The 12,775-nt window shown below is 42.5% G+C and overlaps 2 protein-coding genes across 6 annotated transcripts in view; one reads left to right on the top strand and one right to left on the bottom strand.

Moving 5' to 3' along the window:
- The window catches only part of TBCK (TBC1 domain containing kinase), a 137,062-nt gene extending 131,561 nt beyond the window's left edge, over positions 1–5,501 (bottom strand). Inside the window, exons 1-2 of one of the 2 annotated variants that reach the window (XM_054990337.1) lie at positions 5,457–5,501; positions 1,169–1,400 (exon numbers count right to left, since the gene is read on the bottom strand). In XM_054990337.1, coding sequence (XP_054846312.1) covers positions 1,169–1,361 — 193 coding nt within the window. In that variant the 5' untranslated portion in view covers positions 1,362–1,400; positions 5,457–5,501. Of the gene's footprint in view, positions 1–1,168; positions 1,401–3,848; positions 4,006–5,456 lie in introns of those variants that run through there. The other variant, XM_054990336.1, reaches the window with a different exon arrangement.
- A 38-nt stretch (positions 5,502–5,539) lies between these two features.
- Positions 5,540–12,775, top strand: part of AIMP1 (aminoacyl tRNA synthetase complex interacting multifunctional protein 1) — a 29,800-nt gene continuing 22,564 nt past the window's right edge. For 2 of the 4 annotated variants that reach the window (XM_054990718.1, XM_054990719.1), the window contains exon 1: positions 5,556–5,626. In XM_054990718.1, coding sequence (XP_054846693.1) covers positions 5,574–5,626 — 53 coding nt within the window. In that variant the 5' untranslated portion in view covers positions 5,556–5,573. Of the gene's footprint in view, positions 5,627–7,371; positions 7,496–12,775 lie in introns of all 4 variants that reach the window. The other 2 variants (XM_054990720.1, XM_054990721.1) reach the window with 2 other exon arrangements.

Raw genomic sequence — 12,775 nt, forward strand, 5'->3', positions numbered from 1 at the left:
ACCATATTCCCATCATCAAGCACTTTGCTGGAGCCGTTTTCCCAGCATTTCTTTCCTGCTTCACCCCCAGAAAACTCTGTAACAGCTCAATTAAAATGTGAAATAGCTAAATGGCAATGTGTTTTAGCACATTTTCAAATTTTAATAGCACCACTGTTTGTGCGTGTGTGCATGTGCGTGTGCGCATGTGTGTGTGTGTGAGTGAGTGAGTGAGTAGAAAAGAATAACAATAAAGGGGATGAGTTGCCATGGCAGCTATGACGACCATGCACCTAAGCCAATGCAGAGATGCTGTTGAGCATGTATGGAAGGGAAAGGTCAGAAAAAAGACAGAAGTGTGCAGAGAACTTCCATGCATGAAAGCTCAGTGGGCATCATGCACGCCTCTGCATCTGCAGCAGCAATGAAAGTAACACAGAAAATCCTCTCAGTGTTAAAAAACCTGGGGAAGGATCAGCCTGCTTTCCTAAAGAAAGTGTATAACCAGCAAATAAATAGTTGCTGTAAAAATTCAAGACATTCATGATGTTAAACAGATGCATGCAAAACATAAGGCGTTCTGCCATTGGCAGCATTCAGTGGCCTACAAGAAAGCTACTATGAGGTGTGAATTACAGTTTATACTTCAGCTTCACCGTGCCTTGAAAGATTTATACCTCACTGATAAGTTCAAGAGAGAATGGTTAAACTGGCCTTCTGTGAAGCACATTTCTTTTAAACTTCAAACATCAAAAGAGAGACTTACAGAATGAAAGAAAAAGGAAGACAGATTGATGAATTACAGGAACAAACGGACTAAAAGAAAACTGTAGTTTTTATTTTTATTTTATTTTTTAAGGAAGAAGAGGGAAATGGAATGGGGATGGAGTAAAGAATGAGGGCAAGAGAGTGTGAAAAAGAAAAGGAAATACCAAAAATTATCAGGGTAATTGGAATTACAGGATGACAAAGGCCTGCAGTCCAGCAGCCTCGACATCTGCCTCTGTTATGTGTAACAATATAGACAAGACTGAGAAATGTTGCTACGGAGTCTGTCAGGAGAAAAGCAAAGTGCTATCTCCAAACAAAAATGTTCCAGGCTTCTTTGAAGCCTACTGCTTTGAAACACACGCACAAAATAATTGCTGTAACACAGAGACACGAGCACCCAGCCAGGAAATGGACTCACCATGTTTTCCACGAGAAATATCCACATACTGGCAGAGTCTGGGATGTGTAATTGTCTTGAGAATTTGAAAGCGCCCCAGGATTTTTATGGAGTTTGGTGTCAAAGGCAAACCATTGCTCCCACAAACATCATTTGGAAGAGCGGAAGCAAAGAAAGTAAAAGCGCCTAGTTCGGCATCCTTTAAGGGAAACATTACGGGCTTTGAGGAGGTGCTCCTTTAAACTGTATGCCCCTGAAAAAGAAACGGAGAGATGAAGAAATAAATATTTTTTAAGGCTGCAGATTTCAAATCAGTAAATGGGAAGCATCCAGAATAAGCAATTTAAGGCTTGCAGCTTTAACTGCAATCCTAAACATAGTTATATACTCTTCTAAACCCATTTATTTCAATGGACTTCGAAACATGCAACTCTGCCTAGGAATTCACAGTGAGTCAAGCAAAGAGGACATATTGTTATTACACTGGATGTAATAGAGCAATAAAAAGTCTTTTCATTAGGTGAAAATACATGCAGCAGTTCATCACGTGAAATAGAATATGCACCTAATTTGCATAGGATTGTACTGTTAAATTAACTCTGGAAAGTAAGATCACAGTCTAGAGAGCCTGAGAAGTCTAGCATGCATGGATGTTAGCAGCATGAAGGGATGCTGTTTAGGAGAAAACCATTAGAAACCTCCAGCTACAGGCTGCGTTACACAGGCAAATAGATTTGCTGCACGGTAGCAAAATAAAATAGAGCTCAAACTGCAGACCTAGGACAACAGCAAGCTGTCTGAGGCCTTGAAAATGTCCTCTTCCACACAGCTTCAGAAACCAGCCGATTTAAAATGTTCTTTTCATTCTCCTGGCATGCAATCTCCCCCCGCCTCCAAATAAAAGTCTAAACAGCTTTTTTTATTCCCAACCAAGGAGTGTGCAACATTCCAAATTGCCTTTTTTCAGATATAAGACAGCTTTAATAGCCATTTTCCTACTCATCTGGACGCATTAATTCTAAGAAAGGAGTTATTTTGCATAACAGAAAAGTGAGTCTGAAACTGTGTACTAGACAGTTTGTACTCTCCAAGTACGGATACATACTGCAAGCAAATAGAAATTTCCCCAGTCTCAGACCAAGCAGATTTAACTCCCACAATCCAAAACACTGCCCTATATACAAGTTCTCTTTTTTGTCCTACATTCTGGAAGTCCCTATAAGATAAAGTACATACTTGTAAACTTTCAAGCTTAGGGGAAATGTTCCATTTGCAGACTTTTCTCAAAATTGTAGTCTTATTCACAACATGCATGTCAAACTTCTGAGTAATCAAAGTGTCTTGAAATGTATTTTTACTACATGTCAAGATTCTAAGTTGTGAGAAAATGCTCAGTGTTGGTACCCCAGTGAATCAGCCATAGCGAAGTAAGGTTCTCTGACCCAGAACAATTAACAAACACAATGTGCAACAGGATTTTCTGAATGAAAACCTCCAACGGGTTCTAATGATAGAGCAGTAGTATGACGGCTGTATGAGAAAAAGTCACTGGATACAGGCAATAACAATTACAAAGTACCAAAGGAACAGAAGGCAGTATATAAAATTCACACAGGGCCTAAGATAAGGAAAGGTGTGTGGGACTGGCAGAGAAACAGGCTATCAACAAAAGCTAGAGTGAAAGAGTCTCTCTACACAAGACATCTTACACGAGGACACTCAAGGGACTAACTTTCTGTCTAGTCTTATATGTAAGTGTACTCTGTCTCCCTAGCAGTGCATGTGTATCCAGAATGGGGGAACGATATCTTTCACTTGCACATCCCCGTGTAAGATGTCTTGTGCATAGACACTCAAACAGGACTGAGGCCACTAGAAATCTGAGGAAACAATGGATGGTGGAAGGCAAGCCAAAGAAAAAGTGGGTCCAGGGCCTCATTTCTAGAGTGGTTTGCTTAGCAGAAAGGAAGCAAAGAGGCAACTGGAAAGCAGCCAGGCAGCCAATGAGGCACAAGGTTGTGCTCACAGTGCCTGTAACTTTAAGAGATACACAGGAAGGAAAATCTTGTCAGGTGCAGCTTCCTCCCAGTACTCCCACACTATACTACAAAAAGCCACCTCTGGTGACATTTTTTTCTTTTATTTAAAAAATCACAAGTACAGGGTGACTCAGGAACTGGAAACTCAAAGCAGAATATATGACATCCTACTCGTATCTTGCAAAGCAAGCTTGATTCTTGAAAGCTTCTACCCTGGAAACTCTTGGTTGGTCTTTAAAGTGTCCAGTCTTGGTCTTCTACTGCAGACCAACACAGCAACCCACCTGAACCTGTCAATATATAATCAGTTTTAGGTGGGTAGCCCTGTGGAATCAAAGCTCCCCAAAATGGCACTTTGATTCTTGAAAGCTTCTACTTTGAAAAGCTTGTTGGTCTTTAAGGTGCCACTGGATTCAAATCCTGCTACATGAAATCAGTTCTGTTGCTGATTTCAATCAACCCACTCCCACTATGGAGGGCTCGAACACCTGATCCCAATCACTCCAGGCACAAGAGCAGAGCAGGAGGAACCAGCACGATCAACAAATTACTCTTCGCCTCCCTCCTTCCCGCTTTCTGTGACAGCAGCGGAGCCATTCATCATTACTGATCAAGCCTGCCAAGGGGGACCCAAAAACTGGCCCAGGCAGGTCTTACCTCACCTCCCTCCCTCCTGCCAGGACGCAGCTCCTGGGTGGATCACAAGGGTGGCCTTAAACATAGCCAGCAACAGGAGGCAGCCAGATGCTGGCACGCCTGGACTGGGCAGTGAGCCGAGCCCCGGATTCTCTAGTCTCCTCTCCCTGCTACTCAGGGTGGTGGCCGAACTCTTCCGCACCGGCGGCTGCTTTTCGCTTGTGCTTCCTTTCACTCTCGATGGTCTTAACCCTTAAGTGTCCCGCTCCATTGCCCTGGCGACGTGAGGAGCGCAGCGCTCCAGTTCCAGCTCGGGGTCAGACCCGGTGTTGCTGTTCCAAGATGCCCTCCTTGCCCCTCGTCTGCCCAGTTCCATGCATACCTCTTATGTCATGCACGGCACTACAGGCAGGAAAAGTATTGATGGTGGGCAAGGACCTTCAGGGAAACCTGGCTGGGAGCCGAAGCGGAGCACAACATGACAGGAGGTGTCAGGAGTCGGACTCAGGAGCCCCAGTAAAACTCGCGGCACAGCACACACACGGGGCACACGCATACACCCAATACGTAAGAAGGCCCAGGAACAGGCAGAAGACGATACGACGGAACTGAAAGTGCTTTCTCTCAGGATCAGGGGAAACTGACGAGTATGCATCATCAACGCTATTTCTAAAATTGCCTTATCTGAAGGAAGCAGTTGGAGTCTCGAAAATTTACACCCTGGAAATCTTGTTGATCTCTAAAGTACCACTGGATCCAAATCCTGCTGCTGTACTTCAGATCAACACGGCTCCCCGCCTAAAACAAAATTGCCTTCGCGAGTCTGAGCTCTCCATCCCGTCCTGACTACAGCAACAGATCTCCGTGTCTGTTACCTTTGATAATGTTCTTTCTATCTTTCTTTTCCTGTCTATTGCATTTTAAGCCTGCTCTTTCACCAAGAGCAGGCTTTCTACTTTATTCTCCATTTTCTCTTCACAACCAGCCTGTGAAATAGATTACGCTGAGGAAAAGTCTGGCCCAAGCTCAACAAGCAAAGCTTCATGGCAGAGCCGGGATGTGAACCTAGAGCTCCCCAGTCCACTGCTCTAACCACTACATAACATCAATTCTCTTGTTTTTGCACTACAATCCTATGCACACTTACTCAGAAGTAAGCCCCACTTTATTCAAAGGAGCGAGCATTGCAGTCACAGACCCCCCTCACCATTCCCTCATTTAGCTCCTTCTCCAAATCCCTTCCCCTTGCCTCTCTACGAGAATAAATGTTGCTACTAGGGTTGCCAGCTTTGGCAATTCCTGGAAACCAGGGGAAGGCGCAGTTTGGGGAGGGAGTTCATTGGGGATGTGATGCCACAGAGTCTGCCCTCCAAAGCTACTGTTTTCTCCAGAAACTGATCTCTGTAGTTCGGGGATCCGTTGTAATTCCGAGAGATCTCCAGGCCCTAGCTGGAGCATGGCAACCCTATCTCTTCATTTCCTCCACTTTCGACATTTCATCTCCGCGTGTTCATCTACCAGCAAACCCCACTGAGTTCCATGCAGCCAACAACCCTCCCCCCCCCCCATTGCACCCCTTGGCTAGGCAGGCACAGCCCCCTCCCCGCACGAGCTCCTGTTATCCCTCCACATACCTAGAACCGCCCACATTTCCTTTCCTACCCGCCTCAGGAGAGGAGAGACGCTTTGACAGAACGCGCATGCGCCGCACATGCTAGTTTACTCCCTGATTCAGGCCGCGGGGTGGGCGCATGCGTATCGCTGCCGAGCAACTTGCTTTTCCGCTGCTTGTGAGGCGAAGCGGGTAAGTTGGGGGGCTGAGGGGGGGGGGCATGCGGGAAGGAGACCCGCGTAACGGTTTCTGATCGTTCTTGCCGGAACGGTGGTAGCCAGAGGCGACCGTGGGAAGTTAAAGAAATGGTAGCTCTCTCCCCCCCCCCCTGAGGGGCCTCTGAAGAGACGTCTTTGGTAGGCCGGCCCGGCGGGTCATTTTCATGGGGTTTAATGAAGTTAACAGGTCTAGGTTGGGAAATTCTTCGAGATTTTGGGGTGGAGCTTGGGGAGAACAGAGTTTGCGGAAGCAAAGGATCTTAATAGGGTATAATGCCATAGAATCCACCTATTTTCTCCAGGGGAACTGATCTCTGTGGCCTGGAGATCGGTTATAATTCCGGGAGATCTCCAGGCCCCACCTGGAGGTTGACAGCGCTAGCTTAAAGAGAGCATTTCGAGGCAGGTTGCACTGCGAATTTAACCCCTACAGCAACCCACAGCCACAATGGTCCTTGGCCGCATCACTGAGAGGCTGCAGTTTGCTGAGAGGGGACTGTTGTGAAGACATAAGTACAACACATCCTGCTGTTTTATTGCAGACCAACCAATTATCAATGTAACAGTTCGCTTTAAATCAGATGGTCTTAGTTGCTCTTGGTTTGTCATCTTGTCTATGTGTGGTGAGGACGGGGGCATAAGGAGAAGCAGAATAGGATCTTACACCCCAGTTTGTGAATGTGAAGTCTTATCAATTACTATTTGGCTTTAGGATTGAATGGAGCTGAACGGAGCCTCCATCTTAAGAGGTAGTGTATCTGTGAGTGCCAGTAGCAGGGGGACAACAGCCGGAAGAAGTTTTGGTCTCTCATCAATGGTTCTGGTTTCCCAAGAGTTTATGGCTGGATGAACAGAATGTGGAACTTAGATAATCCTTTGGTCTGATCCAGTAGGGCTACTGTTATTCTAGGCAGAGTGTGGGGTGATTGAGACCCTGAGTATATTTTTGAGATAATGAACTTGGAGAAAGGGATGCTTATATTGATGTCTGTCCTCCCTTACCTGCTGTGGTTTCCTTCTCCATACATATGGAGTAGGTTTGTAGCCTAAAACGTGCTGGGGCTAGGAAATCCACACCCCAAACTTTAAATGTATGGAGCTGATTGTGGCTTCCTGATGGTGAAGAAGGATGCTCAATACATGTCCAAAGGCCAGACTGAGCTCTTGAACTAACTAGCAGTCTCCAGTATTAAGTTTTGGTGATCCCTGGTTCCAGTTCTGTGACTGCTGTAGAGGTAAAAGCAATTTCAAGCAATTCTTTCTTGTTATAGCAACAAGTAGCACAGAATTGGAGTGGAAAGATAAAATTCTTGAGACAGCTGTCAGTGGGATAAAATTGTAAAGATGATATGGGCGTTCAAGCAGAGAGAAGCTACTGATGCTAGGTGGTTTTTACCTACGTTCCAGGTTGCAGATGTCCTCTGCATCTGTGAGGGCAAATCAGTCTGCTGCCAGTTTCCCAGTCAGTGGGTGCAATCGCTTTATCAGACAATCATGATCTTGGCTAACATAGTCCTTCCCTGTGCTGCTAACATATGCTTTTGTTGCTGTCATAATCAGAGTGTTGCTTCGTGTTTACTCCTTTCACTGTTATGAAATAAACTGAAACTCCTTGCTGATTCCATTTGTGGACTGTTTAAGAGAGATGGGGTCCATTCATGCTGTGTCTCAACAGTGCAGTCCTTTTTCAGACTAACAAGGCTTGTATTTCTGTTGTAGTTGAAAAAAATCTGTGTGTTAAACATTGCCTCTTCTGCTTGACACGAAGAAGCAGCAGAGTTGGGGTCCTGTCTTCTACTGAATCGTGTAGTGAGGATTTCTGCTCTGCCTGATTCTGGTAAATGTGAGTCTTTTGAATGCATCTTGGAATAATGTTTTCCTTTGAGTAAGAAAAAGTTGATTGGAAATGTCACCATGAACAAGTCAAGTCTGTGTAAGAGAAACACTGGATCCCTTTATCCCTTCTAGTACTCCCTGACTTTTGTAGCTTGGATGTTTTTTGTTTGTTTGTTGAGCAGTCTGTTTTGCCTACACCAGACCCTGAAACTGGAGGAAGACAACCTGCAGAGAGAAATAGTGACCATTTGCAGGGAAGAATTGGTGGGCACAGAATCCATCTGCTGGCTCTTCTCTATAACTGTCCCTGTTCTGTGTTCATATTAATCCTATTTATTTGTGTTGCATGTGTTCCCTTTTTTCCCTCTCCCCCCCAAATCAAAATCTCTATCTAAGCCTTTTTTGTTCATCTCATGCCTCCTTACGATAATATACCCGAGAGTGAAGTAGTAGGGTCAGGTAGAGTCTTCTTCTATAGAAGCCTCTAATGTCGTCACGCTCAGGTCATTAAGAGGTTATTGGTCCATGGTGCTTCTGCCTTATAGATGTTGCTTGTACTCGGTGTAGCTGCAGTCAGCTGTGTGGACTATTTTGTGGTGGCAGCTGGTTTATAGTTGACAACTTGAACAGCTGGCAAATAACTTTCCTAGCTCTTGGAATGGAAATAAAACTCCATTCCTATCTCAGGCTTGAATTTTAAAAGGGAGGTCTTGCTGTCCGGTCTGGCCTCACTCTTGCTTGCAGCTGCTAAGGAATCCCCAGATGGTTCATTCATTCAAGCAAATTAAGTACTGGTGGATGGCAAAGAACAATTAGTTTTTGGAGTTGACGTATGGGAGACAAAATGGAAATTACACTGAGGAAGAGGCATAGTCCTCACTATGGTTTCTTAAACATCATGAAGCTACCTTGACACAAAGCAAATCCCTGAAGCAGAGACAAGAACTCAGAACAAAGCCAAAGTGGTTTTCAGGAACTCAGTGAACTCTTCTGCTTCAGTCCTTTTGCCAGTGAAAATCTTGCCAAACTACTGGCAAGTTGCTAACCTAGAACACACAATGAAAAATGTGGTATACAGGAGTAAATAGAGAAGGCAAAGAAAGAAGCTGTACTAGACAGAAGGCAAAATACAGGAGGGTGAAAGGAGAGCATTGATGTATCTGCTTCTGAGATGACAAACTGCAACAAAAAAGTGCTAAACTCTTTCATTTTTTTCCTCTTTCTCCTTTCCCCCTATCTTGTAGCCAACTTTTTCTCCCTAGTTTTCTCCTTCAGTAAGGCAGATAACTTCTGCTATGGGTTTCCTTTGCTGGGACCCACAAGTTGTCCTTGATGCCTTTAGTGCCAAGGCAGAGCCCTAGACTATTCCTGTGTGCATAGTAATAAAGAAATGTGCCCTTGAGATAGGCAGTCTCTTCACCTCACCACGTAGCAACTTCAGTCTGTTCTTAGACCCATAGAATTAAGAGTTTTTCTTATTTTAGAAATCTAGCAGTTACCCACACCATATTACCTCTGTCTCTGTCCCCCTCCATCCGTAGATCAGTAATTGAAGTAAGGCACATTCCACCACAGATTTAGGCCTAATTGAAATGTGAGGGTGGCATAACAAAAAAAAAATCACCCATGAAACCTTGTACTGACACAGTCTCGTTTGAATTGCCTGCCACTGTGCAGAGCAGTTGTGTGTGCAGTATATCAGTGCAACACCTGTCTAGTCTACTTGTTTCTGGCATGCTAACTAACTAAGAGTAGCTAATTTGCATGGGTGACAGCCCAGTTTAAACTTGCATTCTCTAGTTGATGTGTGAATACAAAGTGCCAGGGGTGAGTTCTTTCTCCACATCACAGTCAAATGGGCCCAACTTTCTGATCCAGTCCTGTCAATCCAAAAGAAACCCCTCCTCCTGGCCATCTTCAGTCTTTCTCCCTTTTCTCATCCTACATTTTCAAGGCTTTTATTCCACTCACGCCAAATGTGTGTCCTGAGTATGTTGTTCTGTTTCTTTGATTTTAAATAATAGTGAGTAGTCTTTTCAGTAGAGGTTACAGTTTTCATTACAGTTTTCTTTAGAAAGATAAGACCATGGTTAGCATGAAAAAATTACTTCAAATCTATATCAACAATGGGTGTTTCTGCATACTCTTGTTATAAAATAAATATAAAATATATACCTTAACAACCTCCTTCTCCTATATAAACCTACCTGTCCGCTCCAGTCATCTTCAGAGGCCTTGCTTTGAGTTTCCCCACCATCTGAGACTAGATAAGCAGCTACCTGAGAAAGGTCCTTCTCGGTTGTGGCCAATACTTTGAAACTCCCTCCCCAGGGAGACTGGCCTATCTCACTCTGTTATTGTCTTCCACCAGCTGGTGAAGTCATACATTTAAGTAATGAAACTTTTAGCAGGCTGTTTTGGTAGCATTTCAGAGCACAAAATTCTTTACGCTTTGTATGTATATAAATATGTATATTTAAATCTACTGTTTGCTTGTATAGAACAGTCTCTTTAAACTCCTACATAAAAACAATTTAAACTGTACATTGACTGAACTTGACAAGCAAGCTCCCTCCCTTGCTGAATGTAGATATTAAAACCAACAGCCCCAAAAGTTTGAGAGAAACTGCTCATTGCCTTCCAGTGAGCTTTGACTGAGCAGGAAGATCTGTGTGCACATCTAGCACTTTATTCAGTTGGACAGTGATTTATTTGCTAGACAGTGGGGTAGAGTTTGAAAGACTAAGGCAAAAAATAATCTGCTTGTGCCAGAGCCATGTGGAGGCTAAAGATGTGTTCCTCAAATAGTGATTGTGTTGGTACGCCAGAATATCTTTCATGCAGGAATGTTACCACTGACTGTATAAAGTGCTTTAAGACCTTCAGGGATATGTTGTTTGAAAAAACATACAATCTTAGTATATGGCAAACTCTAGCATGTCTTTATCAGATTTTCAACTCACTTGATTTTTTTTGTAGACAAGTGTTGAATCCCAGAGAAGATCTCAACATGTCCTTAAGGAATGTTAATGTTATTCTGCCCTGTCTGCTTGTGCTAAGTGAAAGCAGTTGTATCTCTGCCTGCAGTGTTTTTTTTACATGCATAAGACATAATGCAAGGTATTTCTGATATTATTTCAGAAACAAATTAAGTTTATTCATGCAAATCATCTGTTGTACATTCCATTGGCTTTCTGCAGTCCTTGCTGTGTTGCTTACACAATGGAGCTATATTAAATGCATTTTTCTTTCCATTTACACATTGTTGAATCCACGCCCAGCTGTGCAAGCCTTTCTTCTCAGAGAAGTGAATTGCATTTAATATCCAGTCTGTTGACGATTTGGAAATATTTCTCCAGCTAGTTACCTAGTGAATTTTTTCAGGAGTTGATCCTAAACACTCTTTAGAAAAAGTCACATGGAACTTGCTTCTGCATAACCTTGCATTTGATTAATCTGAGTTACAATTTATGTATTTGTAGATTTCTATGTTATGGTACCAGAATCTGTGTTCTACATGGTACGTCTTGTAATGACCTCCCTCACAATGCTCCTTAACACTTGTGGAGTATTTTGGGGGGAGATAGAGAGGTTGGAGTATTTTTTGTAAGAGAGGGAGGCTGGTCAATAAAATCAGCAGGCTTTATATACCCATTGTCTTGGCTGTGAGCTTGGCTAGGAACAATTGTACTAACTTGTGAGGAGTGAGATTTGAGGCCTTCTTGAGGCAAGAATCGCTTTGAGATAATCTACATTCAGCACCTGGATGGAGAAAAGACCTGCTTGCCAAGCAGAACCAATTTGCAGTTTAAATTGTTTTCATGTGTGACTTTAATTTTAAGAGCACATTCTTTCCAAGCAGTTCCTAAGTCCCTCTAAAAAGGTTATACAAATAATACAGCCCAGCTGTAGTGATTTACCCAAACAGCATTGTAGAATTAACTAAATGATTATGTGACAGTAGCTCCACAGTGGTTGTAAAACTGATCTATTAAGGCTTTTTAAAATATTAATACAAAGCGTATTTTTCTTCCAATTCCAAAAATATAGCTTCTATGCACATTCATATTCAGGATATTGGTTTTATTCCAAAATCATGATGATAAATATGTCTTTGCAAAGCCATTATTTTCTGCACAAACATTTTCATGTCTTATGAACCATCTTAAAATTCGAAACAATATAAAAACAATGTCAAATTTATTTTCCTAGTTTTGAGAAACTAGCTGACAAATTCCTAGTGGTGGAATATGACAGAAAGAGAAATACTAGCTCTTTTCCAATTTCCTAATCACCTAGGGGACAGTTCTGATTTTCTGTGGCTACTTAAAATCTGGTCTAAGCAAGTCCTTGGTAGTGACAGAAATGGCATGTTTCAGACTATGTGAAATGTCATTTTTCCTTAAAAGGAAGGACATAGTGGGTCAAATATATTTCTTATAGCTAACCTACCTCACTGGGTTGTTAAGATACGTAGGTCACTTGGAGCTCCTTGGAAGAAGTTCCTGTGAACATAGTTCTTCAATTTTAAAGCCTTGTTAACAATGTGTGATTTACTTTCATAGCTATACATTTCCCACAGCAAAATAATAATTTTGCTAGGAATAATCCTGATTTAAGAGCAGTAGAGTATCATTTCATATTTAACAGCATTTAAAAATCTTGGTTCGGTTAGAAGAATATATTATCACCGATTGTTGCTACTTGAATGGATCACTTCTTATCTTGTACAGAAATGGTCATTCCTACTTGGTCTCTTGCATTTAATTGCCAAGTTGCCGCTTCATGCATCTGACAAAGAGGGCTTTGGTCCAAGAAGACATATACCACAAGAGATCCTTTAGTCTTTAAGGTTCCATAAAGCTTTTGTTATCCTTTAGATGTAGGTTTTTAAAATCTTTAATAATTTAATTAATTTTTTAAAATTGTATTTGAGCACATAGCTTTGTTATGGCATCCTATTTCAGCATTAGGAGATACATAGTTACATCATGCCATAAGTCTTGAATATGTCACCGTGAGTGACTGCTAGTACAGCCGTAACTAAATATAGTATGTTGCTATATTTAGTAACAGCTGTTCAGAGGCTGATGGTTATATGTTGCATACCTACTGAAATGATATCTTCAGAGTGTACTTCTGATGATCTCATTGCAGGTAATTGTAGTAGACAAAGTTGTTCTGCAGTGACAAAGAGCCTGATAGTAATCTGAGAGTTAGTGATTGGGATTTTAATCATAGACAACCATGTTGAGGATAGAGAATGCAGTCGGAAGTGTTTTAGGAC

The sequence above is a fragment of the Eublepharis macularius genome, chromosome 10 (assembly GCF_028583425.1).
Source record: "Eublepharis macularius isolate TG4126 chromosome 10, MPM_Emac_v1.0, whole genome shotgun sequence".
Lineage (NCBI taxonomy): Eukaryota > Metazoa > Chordata > Lepidosauria > Squamata > Eublepharidae > Eublepharis > Eublepharis macularius.